General features: G+C 51.1%; 1 protein-coding gene across 1 annotated transcript in view; it reads left to right on the top strand.

Annotated features, from left to right (window-relative positions):
* The window catches only part of ACAP1 (ArfGAP with coiled-coil, ankyrin repeat and PH domains 1), a 406,972-nt gene that overhangs the window by 360,168 nt on the left and 25,376 nt on the right, over window positions 1-21,428 (top strand). The window contains exons 13-17 of the mRNA XM_077261424.1: window positions 4,440-4,540; window positions 10,850-10,961; window positions 11,041-11,222; window positions 18,417-18,486; window positions 18,820-18,914. Coding sequence (XP_077117539.1) covers window positions 4,440-4,540; window positions 10,850-10,961; window positions 11,041-11,222; window positions 18,417-18,486; window positions 18,820-18,914 — 560 coding nt within the window. The remainder of the gene's footprint in view (window positions 1-4,439; window positions 4,541-10,849; window positions 10,962-11,040; window positions 11,223-18,416; window positions 18,487-18,819; window positions 18,915-21,428) is intronic.

The following is a 21,428-nucleotide window of genomic DNA, read 5'->3' as shown; positions in this document are numbered from 1 at the left end:
TACGTATAGGCAGTGCATGTGGTCCATGTCTGAGCACATGGCATTACAACAGTGGTGTCATCACCAGGGAGCGAGGCTGACCACCTCTCACACACCAGATGCATGCTACGTATAGGCAGTGCATGTGGTCCATGTCTGATCACATGGCATTACAACAGTGGTGTCCTCACCGGGGAGCGAGGCTGACCACCTCTCACACACCAGATGCATGCTACGTATAGGCAGTGCATGTGGTCCATGTCTGATCACATGGCATTACAACAGTGGTGTCATCACCAGGGAGCGAGGCTGACCACCTCTCACACACCAGATGCATGCTACGTATAGGCAGTGCATGTGGTCCATGTCTGAGCACATGGCATTACAACAGTGGTGTCCTCACCAGGGAGCGAGGCTGACCACCTCTCACACACCAGATGCATGCTACGTATAGGCAGTGCATGTGGTCCATGTCTGATCACATGGCATTACAACAGTGGTGTCATCACCAGGGAGCGAGGCTGACCACCTCTCACACACCAGATGCATGCTATGTATAGGCAGTGCATGTGGTCCATGTCTGAGCACATGGCATTACAACAGTGGTGTCATCACCAGGGAGCGAGGCTGACCACCTCTCACACACCAGATGCATGCTACGTATAGGCAGTGCATGTGGTCCATGTCTGAGCACATGGCATTACAACAGTGGTGTCATCACCAGGGAGCGAGGCTGACCACCTCTCACACACCAGATGCATGCTACGTATAGGCAGTGCATGTGGTCCATGTCTGATCACATGGCATTACAACAGTGGTGTCATCACCGGGGAGCGAGGCTGACCACCTCTCACACACCAGATGCATGCTACGTATAGGCAGTGCATGTGGTCCATGTCTGATCACATGGCATTACAACAGTGGTGTCCTCACCGGGGAGCAAGGCTGACCACCTCTCACACACCAGATGCATGCTACGTATAGGCAGTGCATGTGGTCCATGTCTGATCACATGGCATTACAACAGTGGTGTCCTCACCGGGGAGCGAGGCTGACCACCTCTCACACACCAGATGCATGCTACGTATAGGCAGTGCATGTGGTCCATGTCTGAGCACATGTCATTACAACAGTGGTGTCCTCACCAGGGAGCGAGGCTGACCACCTCTCACACACCAGATGCATGCTACGTATAGGCAGTGCATGTGGTCCATGTCTGATCACATGGCATTACAACAGTGGTGTCCTCACCGGGGAGCGAGGCTGACCACCTCTCACACACCAGATGCATGCTACGTATAGGCAGTGCATGTGGTCCATGTCTGATCACATGGCATTACAACAGTGGTGTCCTCACCGGGGAGCGAGGCTGACCACCTCTCACACACCAGATGCATGCTACGTATAGGCAGTGCATGTGGTCCATGTCTGATCACATGGCATTACAACAGTGGTGTCCTCACCGGGGAGCGAGGCTGACCACCTCTCACACACCAGATGCATGCTACGTATAGGCAGTGCATGTGGTCCATGTCTGAGCACATGGCATTACAACAGTGGTGTCATCACCAGGGAGCGAGGCTGACCACCTCTCACACACCAGATGCATGCTACGTATAGGCAGTGCATGTGGTCCATGTCTGAGCACATGGCATTACAACAGTGGTGTCCTCACCGGGGAGCGAGGCTGACCACCTCTCACACACCAGATGCATGCTACGTATAGGCAGTGCATGTGGTCCATGTCTGATCACATGGCATTACAACAGTGGTGTCATCACCAGGGAGCGAGGCTGACCACCTCTCACACACCAGATGCATGCTACGTATAGGCAGTGCATGTGGTCCATGTCTGATCACATGGCATTACAACAGTGGTGTCATCACCAGGGAGCGAGGCTGACCACCTCTCACACACCAGATGCATGCTACGTATAGGCAGTGCATGTGGTCCATGTCTGATCACATGGCATTACAACAGTGGTGTCATCACCAGGGAGCGAGGCTGACCACCTCTCACACACCAGATGCATGCTACGTATAGGCAGTGCATGTGGTCCATGTCTGGTCACATGGCATTACAACAGTGGTGTCATCACCAGGGAGCGAGGCTGACCACCTCTCACACCAGATGCATGCTACGTATAGGCAGTGCATGTGGTCCATGTCTGATCACATGGCATTACAACAGTGGTGTCATCACCAGGGAGCGAGGCTGACCACCTCTCACACACCAGATGCATGCTACGTATAGGCAGTGCATGTGGTCCATGTCTGATCACATGGCATTACAACAGTGGTGTCATCACCGGGGAGCGAGGCTGACCACCTCTCACACACCAGATGCATGCTACGTATAGGCAGTGCATGTGGTCCATGTCTGATCACATGGCATTACAACAGTGGTGTCCTCACCAGGGAGCGAGGCTGACCACCTCTCACACACCAGATGCATGCTACGTATAGGCAGTGCATGTGGTCCATGTCTGATCACATGGCATTACAACAGTGGTGTCCTCACCGGGGAGCGAGGCTGACCACCTCTCACACACCAGATGCATGCTACGTATAGGCAGTGCATGTGGTCCATGTCTGATCACATGGCATTACAACAGTGGTGTCCTCACCAGGGAGCGAGGCTGACCACCTCTCACACACCAGATGCATGCTACGTATAGGCAGTGCATGTGGTCCATGTCTGAGCACATGGCATTACAACAGTGGTGTCATCACCAGGGAGCAAGGCTGACCACCTCTCACACACCAGATGCATGCTACGTATAGGCAGTGCATGTGGTCCATGTCTGAGCACATGGCATTACAACAGTAGTGTCATCACCGGGGAGCGAGGCTGACCACCTCTCACACACCAGATGCATGCTACGTATAGGCAGTGCATGTGGTCCATGTCTGAGCACATGGCATTACAACAGTGGTGTCATCACCGGGGAGCGAGGCTGACCACCTCTCACACACCAGATGCATGCTACGTATAGGCAGTGCATGTGGTCCATGTCTGAGCACATGGCATTACAACAGTGGTGTCCTCACCAGGGAGCGAGGCTGACCACCTCTCACACACCAGATGCATGCTATGTATAGGCAGTGCATGTGGTCCATGTCTGAGCACATGGCATTACAACAGTGGTGTCCTCACCGGGGAGCAAGGCTGACCACCTCTCACACACCAGATGCATGCTACGTATAGGCAGTGCATGTGGTCCATGTCTGATCACATGGCATTACAACAGTGGTGTCCTCACCAGGGAGCGAGGCTGACCACCTCTCACACACCAGATGCATGCTACGTATAGGCAGTGCATGTGGTCCATGTCTGATCACATGGCATTACAACAGTGGTGTCATCACCAGGGAGCGAGGCTGACCACCTCTCACACACCAGATGCATGCTACGTATAGGCAGTGCATGTGGTCCATGTCTGATCACATGGCATTACAACAGTGGTGTCCTCACCAGGGAGCGAGGCTGACCACCTCTCACACACCAGATGCATGCTACGTATAGGCAGTGCATGTGGTCCATGTCTGATCACATGGCATTACAACAGTGGTGTCATCACCAGGGAGCGAGGCTGACCACCTCTCACACACCAGATGCATGCTACGTATAGGCAGTGCATGTGGTCCATGTCTGAGCACATGGCATTACAACAGTGGTGTCATCACCAGGGAGCGAGGCTGACCACCTCTCACACACCAGATGCATGCTACGTATAGGCAGTGCATGTGGTCCATGTCTGATCACATGGCATTACAACAGTGGTGTCATCACCAGGGAGCGAGGCTGACCACCTCTCACACACCAGATGCATGCTACGTATAGGCAGTGCATGTGGTCCATGTCTGATCACATGGCATTACAACAGTGGTGTCCTCACCGGGGAGCGAGGCTGACCACCTCTCACACACCAGATGCATGCTACGTATAGGCAGTGCATGTGGTCCATGTCTGATCACATGGCATTACAACAGTGGTGTCATCACCGGGGAGCGAGGCTGACCACCTCTCACACACCAGATGCATGCTACGTATAGGCAGTGCATGTGGTCCATGTCTGATCACATGGCATTACAACAGTGGTGTCCTCACCAGGGAGCGAGGCTGACCACCTCTCACACACCAGATGCATGCTACGTATAGGCAGTGCATGTGGTCCATGTCTGAGCACATGGCATTACAACAGTGGTGTCATCACCAGGGAGCGAGGCTGACCACCTCTCACACCAGATGCATGCTACGTATAGGCAGTGCATGTGGTCCATGTCTGAGCACATGGCATTACAACAGTGGTGTCATCACCGGGGAGCGAGGCTGACCACCTCTCACACACCAGATGCATGCTACGTATAGGCAGTGTTGTCACCATGGAGATGTCCACACTCAGCCCCTCATTGACTTATGTTTTGTATTACGATGGAATGACTGATTCTTCTTCCAGAAAGTTCTGACGGTTGTGATCGTTGATCTTCGACTATGTGCTGTGAAGTTGTGTCCTGATGCAGACAGAAGATTCTGCTTTGAAGTTGTGTCCCCATCAAAGTAAGACTACACTGCCCACCATTGTATATGTATATGTACAGGGTCAGGGTCTGCTCCTCAAAATTGTATATCTGCATGTACAGGGTCAGGGTCTGCTCCTCACCATTGTATATGTATATGTACAGGGTCAGGGTCTGCTCCTCACCATTGTATCTCTACATGTACAGGGTCAGGGTCTGCTCCTCACCATTGTATCTCTACATGTACAGGGTCTGGGTCTGCTCCTCAACATTGTAGCTCTACATGTACAGAGTCAGGGTCTGCTCCTCACCATTGTATCGCTACATGTACAGGGTCTGGGTCTGCTCCTCAACATTGTAGCTCTACATGTACAGAGTCAGGGTCTGCTCCTCACCATTGTATCGCTACATGTACAGGGTCAGGGCTGCTCCTCACCATTGTATCTCTACATGTACAGGGTCAGGGTCTGCTCCTCACCATTGTATCTCTACATGTACAGAGTCAGAGGCTGCTCCTCACCATTGTAGCTCTACATGTACAGGGTCAGGGTCTGCTCCTCACCATTGTATCTCTACATGTACAGAGTCAGAGGCTGCTCCTCACCATTGTAGCTCTACATGTACAGGGTCAGGGACTGCTCCTCACCATTGTATCTCTACATGTACAGGGTCAGGGTCTGCTCCTCACCATTGTATCTCTACATGTACAGGGTCAGGGACTGCTCCTCACCATTGTATCTCTACATGTACAGGGTCAGGGCTGCTCCTCACCATTGTATCTCTACATGTACAGGGTCAGGGTCTGCTCCTCACCATTGTATCTCTACATGTACAGGGTCAGGGACTGCTCCTCACCATTGTATCTCTACATGTACAGGGTCAGGGTCTGCTCCTCACCATTGTATCTCTACATGTACAGGGTCAGGGACTGCTCCTCACCATTGTATCTCTACATGTACAGGGTCAGGGACTGCTCCTCACCATTGTATCTCTACATGTACAGGGTCAGGGACTGCTCCTGACCATTGTATCTCTACATGTACAGGGTCAGGGGCTGCTCCTCACCATTGTATCTCTACATGTACAGGGTCAGGGTCTGCTCCTCACCATTGTATCTCTACATGTACAGGGTCAGGGACTGCTCCTCACCATTGTATCTCTACATGTACAGGGTCAGGGTCTGCTCCTCACCATTGTATCTCTACATGTACAGGGTCAGGGACTGCTCCTCACCATTGTATCTCTACATGTACAGGGTCAGGGACTGCTCCTCACCATTGTATCTCTACATGTACAGGGTCAGGGACTGCTCCTGACCATTGTATCTCTCTACATGTACAGAGTCAGAGGCTGCTCCTCACCATTGTATCTCTACATGTACAGAGTCAGGGTCTGCTCCTCACCATTGTATCTCTACATGTACAGGGTCAGGGACTGCTCCTGACCATTGTATCTCTACATGTACAGGGTCAGGGTCTGCTCCTCACCATTGTATCTCTACATGTACAGGGTCAGGGACTGCTCCTCACCATTGTATCTCTACATGTACAGGGTCAGGGTCTGCTCCTCATCATTGTATCTCTACATGTACAGAGTCAGGGACTGCTCCTCACCATTGTATCTCTACATGTACAGGGTCAGAGGCTGCTCCTCACCATTGTATCTCTACATGTACAGGGTCAGGGTCTGCTCCTCACCATTGTATCTCTACATGTACAGGGTCAGGGTCTGCTCCTCACCATTGTATCTCTACATGTACAGGGTCAGGGACTGCTCCTCACCATTGTATCTCTACATGTACAGGGTCAGGGACTGCTCCTCACCATTGTATCTCTACATGTACAGGGTCAGGGGCTGCTCCTCACCATTGTATCTCTACATGTACAGGGTCAGGGGCTGCTCCTCACCATTGTATCTCTACATGTACAGGGTCAGGGGCTGCTCCTCACCATTGTATCTCTACATGTACAGGGTCAGGGGCTGCTCCTCATCATTGTATCTCTACATGTACAGGGTCAGGGTCTGCTCCTCACCATTGTATCTCTACATGTACAGGGTCAGGGGCTGCTCCTCACCATTGTATCTCTACATGTACAGGGTCAGGGGCTGCTCCTCACCATTGTATCTCTACATGTACAGGGTCAGGGGCTGCTCCTCACCATTGTATCTCTACATGTACAGGGTCAGGGACTGCTCCTGACCATTGTATCTCTACATGTACAGGGTCAGGGTCTGCTCCTCACCATTGTATCTCTACATGTACAGGGTCAGGGACTGCTCCTCACCATTGTATCTCTACATGTACAGGGTCAGGGTCTGCTCCTCATCATTGTATCTCTACATGTACAGAGTCAGGGACTGCTCCTCACCATTGTATCTCTACATGTACAGGGTCAGAGGCTGCTCCTCACCATTGTATCTCTACATGTACAGGGTCAGGGTCTGCTCCTCACCATTGTATCTCTACATGTACAGGGTCAGGGGCTGCTCCTCACCATTGTATCTCTACATGTACAGGGTCAGGGGCTGCTCCTCACCATTGTATCTCTACATGTACAGGGTCAGGGGCTGCTCCTCACCATTGTATCTCTACATGTACAGGGTCAGGGGCTGCTCCTCACCATTGTATCTCTACATGTACAGGGTCAGGGACTGCTCCTCACCATTGTATCTCTACATGTACAGGGTCAGGGGCTGCTCCTCACCATTGTATCTCTACATGTACAGGGTCAGGGGCTGCTCCTCACCATTGTATCGCTACATGTACAGGGTCTGGGTCTGCTCCTCACCATTGTATCTCTACATGTACAGGGTCAGGGTCTGCTCCTCACCATTGTATCTCTACATGTACAGGGTCAGGGACTGCTCCTCACCATTGTATCTCTACATGTACAGGGTCAGGGGCTGCTCCTCACCATTGTATCTCTACATGTACAGGGTCAGGGTCTGCTCCTCACCATTGTATCTCTACATGTACAGGGTCAGGGTCTGCTCCTCACCATTGTATCTCTACATGTACAGGGTCAGGGACTGCTCCTCACCATTGTATCTCTACATGTACAGGGTCAGGGTCTGCTCCTCACCATTGTATCTCTACATGTACAGGGTCAGGGTCTGCTCCTCACCATTGTATCTCTACATGTACAGGGTCAGGATCTGCTCCTCACCATTGTATCTCTACATGTACAGGGTCAGAGGCTGCTCCTCACCATTGTATCTCTACATGTACAGGGTCAGGGTCTGCTCCTCACCATTGTATCTCTACATGTACAGGGTCAGGGTCTGCTCCTCACCATTGTATCTCTACATGTACAGGGTCTGGGTCTGCTCCTCACCATTGTATCTCTACATGTACAGGGTCAGGGTCTGCTCCTCACCATTGTATCTCTACATGTACAGGGTCAGGGACTGCTCCTCACCATTGTATCTCTACATGTACAGGGTCAGGGACTGCTCCTGACCATTGTATCTCTCTACATGTACAGAGTCAGAGGCTGCTCCTCACCATTGTATCTCTACATGTACAGAGTCAGGGTCTGCTCCTCACCATTGTATCTCTACATGTACAGGGTCAGGGACTGCTCCTGACCATTGTATCTCTACATGTACAGGGTCAGGGTCTGCTCCTCACCATTGTATCTCTACATGTACAGGGTCAGGGTCTGCTCCTCACCATTGTATCTCTACATGTACAGGGTCAGGGTCTGCTCCTCATCATTGTATCTCTACATGTACAGGGTCAGGGTCTGCTCCTCACCATTGTATCTCTACATGTACAGGGTCAGGGACTGCTCCTCACCATTGTATCTCTACATGTACAGGGTCAGGGGCTGCTCCTCACCATTGTATCTCTATATGTACAGGGTCAGGGTCTGCTCCTCACCATTGTATCTCTACATGTACAGGGTCAGGGTCTGCTCCTCACCATTGTATCTCTACATGTACAGGGTCAGGGACTGCTCCTCACCATTGTATCTCTACATGTACAGGGTCAGGGACTGCTCCTCACCATTGTATCTCTACATGTACAGGGTCAGGGACTGCTCCTGACCATTGTATCTCTCTACATGTACAGAGTCAGAGGCTGCTCCTCACCATTGTATCTCTACATGTACAGAGTCAGGGTCTGCTCCTCACCATTGTATCTCTACATGTACAGGGTCAGGGACTGCTCCTGACCATTGTATCTCTACATGTACAGGGTCAGGGTCTGCTCCTCACCATTGTATCTCTACATGTACAGGGTCAGGGTCTGCTCCTCACCATTGTATCTCTACATGTACAGGGTCAGGGTCTGCTCCTCATCATTGTATCTCTACATGTACAGAGTCAGGGTCTGCTCCTCACCATTGTATCTCTACATGTACAGGGTCAGGGTCTGCTCCTCACCATTGTATCTCTACATGTACAGGGTCAGGGACTGCTCCTCACCATTGTATCTCTACATGTACAGGGTCAGGGACTGCTCCTCACCATTGTATCTCTACATGTACAGGGTCAGGGACTGCTCCTCACCATTGTATCTCTACATGTACAGAGTCAGGGTCTGCTCCTGACCATTGTATCTCTACATGTACAGGGTCAGGGACTGCTCCTCACCATTGTATCTCTACATGTACAGGGTCAGGGACTGCTCCTCACCATTGTATCTCTACATGTACAGGGTCTGGGTCTGCTCCTCACCATTGTATCTCTACATGTACAGGGTCAGGGACTGCTCCTCACCATTGTATCTCTCTACATGTACAGAGTCAGAGGCTGCTCCTCACCATTGTATCTCTACATGTACAGAGTCAGGGTCTGCTCCTCACCATTGTATCTCTACATGTACAGGGTCAGGGACTGCTCCTGACCATTGTATCTCTACATGTACAGGGTCAGGGTCTGCTCCTCACCATTGTATCTCTACATGTACAGGGTCAGGGTCTGCTCCTCACCATTGTATCTCTACATGTACAGGGTCAGGGTCTGCTCCTCATCATTGTATCTCTACATGTACAGGGTCAGGGTCTGCTCCTCACCATTGTATCTCTATATGTACAGGGTCAGGGTCTGCTCCTCACCATTGTATCTCTACATGTACAGGGTCAGGGTCTGCTCCTCACCATTGTATCTCTACATGTACAGGGTCAGGGTCTGCTCCTCATCATTGTATCTCTACATGTACAGGGTCAGGGTCTGCTCCTCACCATTGTATCTCTATATGTACAGGGTCAGGGTCTGCTCCTGACCATTGTATCTCTACATGTACAGGGTCAGGGTCTGCTCCTCACCATTGTATCTCTACATGTACAGGGTCAGGGTCTGCTCCTCACCATTGTATCTCTACATGTACAGGGTCAGGGTCTGCTCCTCATCATTGTATCTCTACATGTACAGGGTCAGGGTCTGCTCCTCACCATTGTATCTCTATATGTACAGGGTCAGGGTCTGCTCCTCACCATTGTATCTCTATATGTACAGGGTCAGGGTCTGCTCCTCACCATTGTATCTCTACATGTACAGGGTCAGGGTCTGCTCCTCACCATTGTATCTCTACATGTACAGGGTCAGGGACTGCTCCTCATCATTGTATCTCTACATGTACAGAGTCAGGGTCTGCTCCTCACCATTGTATCTCTACATGTACAGGGTCAGGGACTGCTCCTCACCATTGTATCTCTCTACATGTACAGAGTCAGGGACTGCTCCTCATCATTGTATCTCTACATGTACAGAGTCAGGGTCTGCTCCTCACCATTGTATCTCTACATGTACAGGGTCAGGGTCTGCTCCTCACCATTGTATCTCTCTACATGTACAGGGTCTGGGTCTGCTCCTCACCATTGTATCTCTACATGTACAGGGTCAGGGACTGCTCCTCACCATTGTATCTCTACATGTACAGAGTCAGGGTCTGCTCCTCACCATTGTATCTCTACATGTACAGGGTCAGGGACTGCTCCTGACCATTGTATCTCTACATGTACAGAGTCAGGGTCTGCTCCTGACCATTGTATCTCTACATGTACAGGGTCAGGGACTGCTCCTCATCATTGTATCTCTACATGTACAGAGTCAGGGACTGCTCCTCACCATTGTATCTCTACATGTACAGAGTCAGGGTCTGCTCCTCACCATTGTATCTCTACATGTACAGGGTCAGGGACTGCTCCTCACCATTGTATCTCTACATGTACAGGGTCAGGGACTGCTCCTCACCATTGTATCTCTACATGTACAGGGTCAGGGACTGCTCCTCACCATTGTATGTCTACATGTACAGGGTCTGGGTCTCTAGATTCCAGATCATGAGTGATAAAAGAGCCATCATGACAGGAGTCTAATATTCAGGGGTCTTCTTCTCTAGGTCCTGCATGCTCCAGGCGGAGTCGGAACGCGTCTTGGACTTGTGGGTCAGCGCTGTTCAGAAGAGCATCACTACGGCCTACAGTGAAAACAGAAGGGACAGCGGGAGCCTGGTGAGTTATTACTGCAGCCCAGTGATGGAGACATGAACCACTGCTGGTCTGATACATCCAGGCTGCTTGCTTTCCCCAGAGGTTGTCCCGCTCGCCATCCGAGGCTCCAGCACAACAGAAGGGCAATGTGATATGTGCCCAGGACATGGTGCTGAGAGTCCCAGGGAACGCCGTGTGCTGTGACTGCCGTGCAGCAGAGCCAGAGTGGACGAGTATCAACCTGGGGGTGACTTTGTGCATCGAGTGCAGTGGGATTCACAGGTAATGACCCTACGGGGGTCTTCCACTGACACATCAGAGATACTGTGAGTGTGAGGTAGTGACGAGGTGCCATCACTGAGTGTGCATGAGGCTGAATACTACATTATATTCTTACGTGCAGCTTATATAAAAGGTCTACACACCCCGGGTAAAATGCCAGGCTTAGTCTTATGTTACAATCCTACCCAGGATGATTATTTTCCACCTTTAAAGGGAACCTGTCACCTGAATTTGGCGGGACAGGTTTGCGGTCATATGGGCGGGGTTTTCGGGTGTTTGATTCACCCTTTCCTTACCCGCTGGCTGCATGCTGGCTGCAATATTTGATTGATGTTCATGCTGTGTCCTCAGTAGTACAAGATTGCCTTGCGCACGCGCAGTATGCTTTGCCCAACTGCGGGCAAAGCTGAAAAGCATTAGTGCGCATGCGCCGGCACACTATGTCCCGGAAGTATTTCACTGTGTTCCAGGACATAGTGCGCCGGCGCATGCGCACTAATGCTTTTCGGCTTTGCCCGCAGTTGGGCAAAGCATACTGCGTGTGCGCAAGGCAATCTTGTACTACTGAGGACACAGCATGAACATCAATCAAATATTGCGGCCGGGATGCAGCCAGCGGGTAAGGAAAGGGTGAATCAAACACCCGAAAACCCCTCCCAGATGACTGCAAACCTGTCCCAACAAATTCAGGTGACAGGTTCCCTTTAATATCTCTCGTAATTTGTACAAATCTATTGTGAAACAAACTGAAATCTTTTTAGGGGAAAATAGAAATAACAAAACTACAATGTGGTTGCATAAGTGTGCACGCCTTCTTATAATCAGGACTGAGTTTGTTCAGGACCAGCCAATCACATTATCCCACATGTTACGTTGTAGTCAGTGTTCATCCGCCATCATTTACAGTGAATCTGATTAGCCCCAAGAAAGTGTCACTGCTCCCTGAGGATTTCTCTGATATTTTCTTAGTTGCATTTTATAACAAAAGAAAAACATCTATGACCGACTAAGTTTTACCAAAACCTCCATCGCGTCGGCCAAAACCATGTGGGCACGTGTTCTGTATGATGAGACTGAGGTGGAACGTTTTACTATAATTTCAAAAGATGCAAAGCTGACAATGCGCATCACCAGAAGAACCCCATCCCCACAGTGACGCATGGTGGGGGCAGCAATGTTCTCTGGGGCTGCTGTTCAGCAGCTGGAACAGGAGCTTTAACCAAGGGGGAGGGAATAATGGACAGAACAAATATCAGTCAATTATAAATCTTAAGACCTCTGACAAAAAGCTGAAGATGAAATCTACCATTCAACAGATGACACTAAGCAACAAACCAGGCTTCCCCAGAAGAATGGCCCAGCCCATGCCCAGACCTAAACCCAAGGAGCAATCTGTGGTGACCTGCAGAGGGCGCTGTACACAGGAGATGTCCCCGCAATCTGTGGTGACCTGAAGAGGACGCTGTACACAGGAGATGTCCCCGCAATCTGTGGTGACTTGAAGAGGGCGCTGTACACAGGAGATGTCCCCACAATCTGTGGTGAGCTGAAGAGGGCGCTGTACACAGGAGATGTCCCCGCAATCTGTGGTAACCTGAAGAGGGCGCTGTACACAGGAGATGTCCCGCAATCTGTGGTGACCTGAAGAGGGCGCTGTACACAGGAGATGTCCCGCAATCTGTGGTGACCTGAAGAGGGCGCTGTACACAGGAGATATCCCCGCAATCTGTGGTGACCTGAAGAGGGCGCTGTACACAGGAGATGCCCCCGCAATCTGTGGTGACCTGAAGAGGGCGCTGTACACAGGAGATGTCCCCACAATCTGTGGTGACCTGCAGAGGGCGCTGTACACAGGAGATGTCCCCGCAATCTGTGGTGACTTGAAGAGGGCGCTGTACACAGGAGATGTCCCCACAATCTGTGGTGAGCTGAAGAGGGCGCTGTACACAGGAGATGTCCCCGCAATCTGTGGTGACCTGAAGAGGGCGCTGTACACAGGAGATGCCCCCGCAATCTGTGGTGAATTGAAGAGGGCGCTGTACACAGGAGATGTCCCCGCAATCTGTGGTGACCTGAAGAGGACGCCGTACACAGGAGATGCCCCCGCAATCTGTGGTGACCTGAAGAGGACGCAGTACACAGGAGATGTCCCCGCAATCTGTGGTGACCTGAAGAGGACGCTGTACACAGGAGATGTCCCCACAATCTGTGGTGACCTGAAGAGGACGCCGTACACAGGCGATGTCCCCGCAATCTGTGGTGACCTGAAGAGGGCGCTGTACACAGGAGAGGCCCCCGCAATCTGTGGTGACCTGAAGAGGGCGCTGTACACAGGAGAAGTCCCCGCAATCTGTGGTGACCTGAAGAGGGCACCGTACACAGGAGATGTCCCCGCAATCTGTGGTGACCTAAAGAGGGCGCTGTACACAGGAGATGCCCCCGCAATCTGTGGTGACCTGAAGAGGGCGCTGTACACAGGAGATGCCCCCGCAATCTGTGGTGAATTGAAGAGGGCGCTGTACACAGGAGATGTCCCCGCAATCTGTGGTGACCTGAAGAGGACGCTGTACACAGGAGATGTCCCCGCAATCTGTGGTGACCTGCAGAGGGCGCTGTACACAGGAGATGTCCCCACAATCTGTGGTGACCTGAAGAGGGCGCTGTACACAGGAGATGTCCCCGCAATCGGTGGTGACCTGAAGAGGGCGCTGTACACAGGAGAAGTCCCCGCAATCTGTGGTGACCTGAAGAGGGCACCGTACACAGGAGATGTCCCCGCAATCTGTGGTGACCTAAAGAGGGCGCTGTACACAGGAGATGCCCCCGCAATCTGTGGTGACCTGAAGAGGGCGCTGTACACAGGAGATGCCCCCGCAATCTGTGGTGAATTGGAGAGGGCGTTGTACACAGGAGATGTCCCCCGCAATCTGTGGTGACCTGAAGAGGGCGCTGTACACAGGAGATGTCCCCGCAATCTGTGGTGACCTAAAGAGGGCGCTGTACACAGGAGATGTCCCCGCAATCGGTGGTGACCTGAAGAGGGCGCTGTACACAGGAGATGTCCCCGCAATTTGTGGTGACCTGAAGAGGGCGCTGTACATAGATGTTCCCGCAATCTGTGGTGACCTGAAGAGGGCGCTGTACACAGAAGATGTCCCCACAATCTGTGGTGACCTGAAGAGGAGGCCGTACACAGGAGATGTCCCCGCAATCTGTGGTGACCTGAAGAGGGCGCTGTACACAGGAGATGTCCCCGCAATCTGTGGTGACCTGAAGAGGACCCTGTGCACAGGAGATGTCCCCGCAATCTGTGGTGACCTGAAGAGGACGCTGTACACAGGAGATGTCCCCGCAATCTGTAGTGACCTGAAGAGGGCGCTGTACACAGGAGATGTCCCCGCAATCTGTGGTGACCTGAAGAGGACGCCGTACACAGGAGATGCCCCCGCAATCTGTGGTGACCTGAAGAGGGCGCTGTACACAGGAGATGTCCCCGCAATCTGTGGTGACCTGAAGAGGGCGCTGTACACAGGAGATGTCCCCGCAATCTGTGGTGACCTGAAGAGGGCGCTGTACACAGGAGATGTCCCCGCAATCTGTAGTGACCTGAAGAGGGCGCTGTACACAGGAGATGTCCCCGCAATCTGTGGTGACCTGAAGATGGCGCTGTACACAGGAGATGCCCCCGCAATCTGTGGTGACCTGAAGAGGGCGCTGTACACAGGAGATGTCCCGCAATCTGTGGTGACCTGAAGATGGCGCTGTACACAGGAGATGTCCCCGCAATCTGTAGTGACCTGAAGAGGGCGCTGTACACAGGAGATGTCCCCGCAATCTGTGGTGACCTGAAGAGGGCGCTGTACACAGGAGATGTCCCCGCAATCTGTGGTGACCTGAAGAGGACACTGTACACAGGAGATGTCCCCGCAATCTGTGGTGACCTGAAGAGGGCGCCGTACACAGGAGATGCCCCCGCAATCTGTGGTGACCTGAAGAGGGCGCTGTACACAGGAGATGTCCCGCAATCTGTGGTGACCTGAAGAGGGCGCCGTACACAGGAGATGCCCCCGCAATCTGTGGTGACCTGAAGAGGGCGCTGTACACAGGTGATGCCCCGCAATCTGTGGTGACCTGAAGAGGACGCCGTACACAGGAGATGCCCCCGCAATCTGTGGTGACCTGAAGAGGGCGCCGTACACAGGAGATGTCCCGCAATCTGTGGTGACCTGAAGAGGGCGCTGTACACAGGAGATCCCCCCGCAATCTGTGGTGACCTGAAGAGGAGGCCGTACACAGGAGATGTCCCCGCAATCTGTGGTGACCTGAAGAGGGCGCTGTACACAGGAGATGTCCCCGCAATCTGTGGTGACCTGAAGAGGACGCCGTACACCGGAGATGCCCCCGCAATCTGTGGTGACCTGAAGAGGGCGCCGTACACAGGAGATGTCCCCACAATCTGTGGTGACCTGAAGAGGACGTTGTACACAGGAGATGTCCCCGCAATCTGTGGTGAGCTGAAGAGGGCGCTGTACACAGGAGATGTCCCCGCAATCTGTGGTGAGCTGAAGAGGGCGCTGTACACAGGAGATGTCCCCGCAATCTGTGGTGACCTGAAGAGGGCGCTGTACACAGGAGATGCCCCCGCAATCTGTGGTGACCTGAAGAGGACGCTGTACACAGGAGATGCCCCCGCAATCTGTGGTGACCTGAAGAGGACGCTGTACACAGGAGATGCCCCCGCAATCTGTGGTGACCTGAAGAGGACGCTGTACACAGGAGATGTCCCCGCAATCTGTGGTGACCTGAAGAGGGCGCTGTACACAGGAGATGCCCCCGCAATCTGTGGTGACCTGAAGAGGGCGCCGTACACAGGAGATGTCCCCGCAATCTGTGGTGACCTGAAGAGGACGCCGTACACAGGAGATGTCCCCGCAATCTGTGGTGACCTGAAGAAGGCGCTGTACACAGGAGATGTCCCCGCAATCTGTGGTGACCTGAAGAGGGCGCTGTACACAGGAGATGTCCCCGCAATCTGTGGTGACCTGAAGAGGGCGCTGTACACAGGAGATGTCCCCGCAATCTGTGGTGACCTGAAGAGGGCGCCGTACACAGGAGATGTCCCCGCAATCTGTGGTGACCTGAAGAGGGCGCTGTACACAGGAGATGTCCCCGCAATCTGTGGTGACCTGAAGAGGGCGCTGTACATAGGAGATGCTCCCCGCAATCTGTGGTGACTTGAAGAGGGCGCTGTACACAGGAGATGTCCCCGCAATCTGTGGTGACCTGAAGAGGACGCTGTACACAGGAGATGTCCCCGCAATCTGTGGTGACCTGAAGAAGGCGCTGTTCCCAGGAGATGTCCCGCAATCTGTGGTGACCTGAAGAGGACGCAGTACACAGGAGATGTCCCCGCAATCTGTGGTGACCTGAAGAGGGCGCTGTACACAGGAGATGTCCCCGCAATCTGTGGTGACCTGAAGAGGGCGCTGTACACAGGAGATGTCCCCGCAATCTGTGGTGACCTGAAGAGGACGCTGTACACAGGAGATGTCCCCGCAATCTGTGGTGACCTGAAGAGGACGCCGTACACAGGAGATGTCCCCGCAATCTGTGGTGACCTGAAGAGGGCGCCGTACACAGGAGATGTCCCCGCAATCTGACACAAGTGGGGCTGCTACAGGGGAGAGCTGGCAAAGATCGCCAATTCTAGATGTGCCGAGCTGATAGACCCCGACCTAAAAACATTGAATGCTGGCAATCATTCACAGGGGACTGCACATCGTATTAGCATAGGGTGTGCAGATTTATGCAATCACATTATTTTACAGCTTTTTTCCTTTTACGACCTGTAAAAATTTCAGTTAATTTCTTAATGAATTGTACAAATTATGGCGACATTAGAGATGGAAAAAGTTCTGCAATTAATCTTGGCAGAAATTTTAACTGGGGTGTGTAGACTTTGTATATACGTTTTATATGCATGAAGGGTAAGACAGAGTCTAGACTCCTAAAGCCACAGACCCTGCACTTTCATGTAGCATACCCCCTGCCATTTGCACTTTCATGTAGCATACCCCCTGCCGTGCACTTTCATGTAGCATACCCCCTGCCGTGCACTTTCACGTAGCATAACCCCTGCCGTGCACTTTCATGTAGCATACCCCCTGCCATTTGCACTTTCATGTAGCATACCCTCTGCCGTGCACTTTCATGTAGCATACCCCGTGCCGTGCACTTTCACGTAGCATACCCCCTGCCATGCACTTTCACGTAGCATAACCCCTGCCGTGCACTTTCATGTCGCATACCCCCTGCCGTGCACTTTCATGTAGCATAACCCCTGCCGTGCACTTTCATGTAGCATACCCCCTGCCGTGCACTTTCATGTAGCATACCCCCGGCCATGCACTTTCATGTCGCATACCCCCTGCCGTGCACTTTCACGTAGCATACCCCCTGCCATGCACTTTCACGTAGCATAACCCCTGCCATGCACTTTCACGTAGCATAACCCCTGCCGTGCACTTTCATGTCGCATACCCCCTGCCGTGCACTTTCACGTAGCATAACCCCTGCCGTGCACTTTCATGTAGCATACCCCCTGCCGTGCACTTTCATGTCACATACCCCCTGCCGTGCACTTTCATGTAGCACACCCACTGCCGTGTAATTTCATGTCACATACCCCCTGCCGTGCACTTTCATGTCACATACCCCCTGCCGTGCACTTTCATGTAGCATAACCCACTGCCGTGCACTTTCATGTAGCACACCCACTGCCGTGTAATTTCATGTCACATACCCTCTGCTGTGCACTTTCATGTAGCATACCCTCTGCCGCATACTTTCATGTAGCATACCTCCTGCCGTGTAATTTCATGTAGCATACCCCCTGCCGTGTAATTTCATGTCACATACCCCCTGCTGTGCACTTTCATGTAGCATACCCCGTGCTGTGCACTTTCATGTCACATACCCCCTGCCGCATACTTTCATGTAGCATACCCCCTGCCGTGTAATTTCATGTCACATACCCCCTGCTGTGCACTTTCTTGTCACATACCCTCTGCCATGCACTTTCTTGTCGCATACCCCCTGCCATCTCCTCCATGCACTACATGTCCATGATCATGGTAGAACATAGGGTGGGTCAGGAGCCTTCATTCTCTTCACTGTCTGCTCCTCTCTATGTAGAAGCCTGGGAGTCCATTTCTCCAAAGTCCGCTCTCTCACTCTGGATTCGTGGGAACCCGAGCTGGTAAAGGTGAGGATGTTTTGTGAAGAAGAGTCTTTATTTTTGGGTGGTGGCTGTGGATTGTGGTGGGACACTGATAGACATGGCGTATCTGGAGGAAACATCCGTGTTTGTGTGGAGTAGGTGGGTTTCGCCATAGGGCCACCTCTGGGACACGGTACTGTGCTATCTGGGCTGATCCTGACTATGGGCCAGCCTGTAGTGATTGCTGGACAATCTGTGCCCTCGGTGGTGCTGGTCATTGGCTCCGATCTGGAGAATTGACCACATCGTATGAGATCCACGGCTCGGTCCCACGCCGATGCACACCCATAACATGGAGACCGTCTTTTTTGTTTGTAGCTGATGTGTGAGCTGGGAAATGCTACGATCAATGGAATCTATGAGGCTCGGATAGAAGAAATGAACATCAAGAAGCCGACGTCCTCCAGCACACGGTGGGTGTCCTACGAATGCTGCCTCCGGCCGTGACACCGGCAGGGATGTAGACCCTCTCAGATCGTGATGTTACTGGACACCATCGTTGTGTGAATCAGGAGTTAGAGTCACACGGATCGGATTTACTTCCGCTTTTATACCATTAAAACACAATGTTAGTAAAGTTGAAATTTTCACACGGACCAATGGGGCATTTACACTCGTACCTTCTGTCCTTTCAGGAAGAGTTTCTGATCAGTCTCAGCATTACACTAATTGATGACACCTCTGTATACAGCTGATAACACAGGATCCACCATTCACAATAGGTGATGTCACAGCTCACCTCCTCCTCCTGTACAATGACTGATAACACCTCTATATACAGTAGATAACACAGGAGCCACCATTCACAATAGGTGATATCACAGCTCACCTCCTCCTCCTGTACAATGACCGATAACACCTCTATATACAGTAGATAACACAGGATCCACCATTCACAATAGGTGATATCACAGCTCACCTCCTCCTCCTGTACAATGACTGATAACACCGCTATATACAGCTGATAACACAGGATGCACCATTCACAATAGGTGATATCATAGCTCACCTCCTCCTCCTGTACAATGACTGATAACACCTCTGTATACAGCTGATAACACAGGATCCACCAGTCACAATAGGTGATATTACAGCTCACCTCCTCCTCCTGTACAATGACTGATAACACCTCTATATACAGTAGATAACACAGGATCCACCATTCACAATAGGCAATGTCACAGCTCACCTCCTCCTACTCACTCTGTTGAGGGAGGATCTAAAGTGATCCTTCACGTTTAACTCAGTGATTTCCAAATTAATCTACAAGGCGTTGCCGGCAACTGAAAATGACCAGACGGAGATGTGTGTCTCTGTTTGGGGGGGGGATCAAGCTGATCTCTCTGGCCCCCGTTTATTGTGTATGACTTTTCATAGTCATAGAAATTATGCTTCAACCAATCAGCATAAGAACACGCTCACAGTTCTTAACCTATAAGAATGCAGGAACAGTCTGTGCGTCAAAGTTTCGTAGAACAATACACCCTCAGTCTCATGTTCTGTTTAGATTGCAACAATCAAGGTCTCATAACAGCTGTAAACTTTAGCCTACTAACAAAATTTATCTTAGAACAGCAAAATGGAGTCGAAAAGCACAAAATGGAGAATCTTTCTTAATTTGTCCCTTCACATTCCCCCCTAGATACATTTTGTTAATTAATGTCCAGCATCAGAGGTACTATCCCAAGCTATAAGCTCGAGGGGGTACTGGTCTTCACATGGCTGGTGCCTTGTTACCAGCCATGGCTGTTGCGGCGTACCCTTCCCCCCTGTATACTAGAATTTACAAATAACAATTATTGATAACAGTAGTGGGGATCTTTTGAAGATAGCCATGCGCTTGGCTTCAACATCTTCATCAGATAACTTTGTGAAATCGGTGTAGAGAAGAGCAGGAGTGGCAACGCTTTTGGTTTCATCATTAGTTGTCTTAGTGCAGAATTTCCTAATACATACAGAAATACACCAAAGAACAAGTTTTAGTATTACATACATGACAAGGATAAAGGCAGCGATATGTAACAAACTTTGCAAGATTCCAGCTATCCAGCCCCCAAGTCCCTCAAACCAATTGGCTAGATTAAGAAAGGAGAAGGTGTCTGCCCACCAACTGTCCTTATTACGGTCATTTTCTTTATTATATTGATCTCTGAGTCTTTGAATATCCTCTAACTTTAACTTAAACTTCATAGTGCTATTGGGATCTGTATAATGACAGCATGCGGGTCCAATAACCTGACACATACCAGCCTGTGCTGCTGTTAGGTAATCCAGTACTACAGTGTATTGATTAGTGACTATGATAAGTTGGTTTTGGACAGCAACAGTAGTATTAAGTATATCCAATATATCCCAAATTTGATCATCTAGAAAATCTATGGCCCTAAGCAATTTATCCCACATTTGTGTAATCATAGGGTAAATGAAAATAGAACTGACAATTTTATTGGCTATACCCATCTGTACAACTAATCTTTCATGATATTGTACAAACTTATTATTCAAGAATGTTGGGGAATTTGGGCTGTCCCATGTGGTAACCAATATTATTATATGGAAATATGAAAAACCAAAACATTATGTCCCCTTATTTGCTACTAGTCTGTTTGACCAGCTTCCAGTGCGATACGTGGATCCACGTCGGCCTTCCTTCCAGCTTTACTGACATAGGAGTGATGAGGAGGACTTGGTAGGGACCGTCATACAAGGGTTCTAGTCCGTGTTTTCTGACATGGCTTTTCACGACCACAAAATCACCAGACTTCAAGTTCTGACAAGTGTCGATTTCTGCTGAATCTGGAAGGGAAGAAGAAACTAAAACATGGGTGTTAGCAAGATTTTTACTAAGCTGAATAACATATTGAACAGCACGGTCAGTTTCTTCTGACAACTACTGAGACTGGAAATTTGCAACTGGGGGCCTAGCA

Source organism: Ranitomeya variabilis, chromosome 5 (assembly GCF_051348905.1).
Source record: "Ranitomeya variabilis isolate aRanVar5 chromosome 5, aRanVar5.hap1, whole genome shotgun sequence".
Lineage (NCBI taxonomy): Eukaryota > Metazoa > Chordata > Amphibia > Anura > Dendrobatidae > Ranitomeya > Ranitomeya variabilis.
This window is presented reverse-complemented; position numbering and strand designations above follow the sequence as displayed.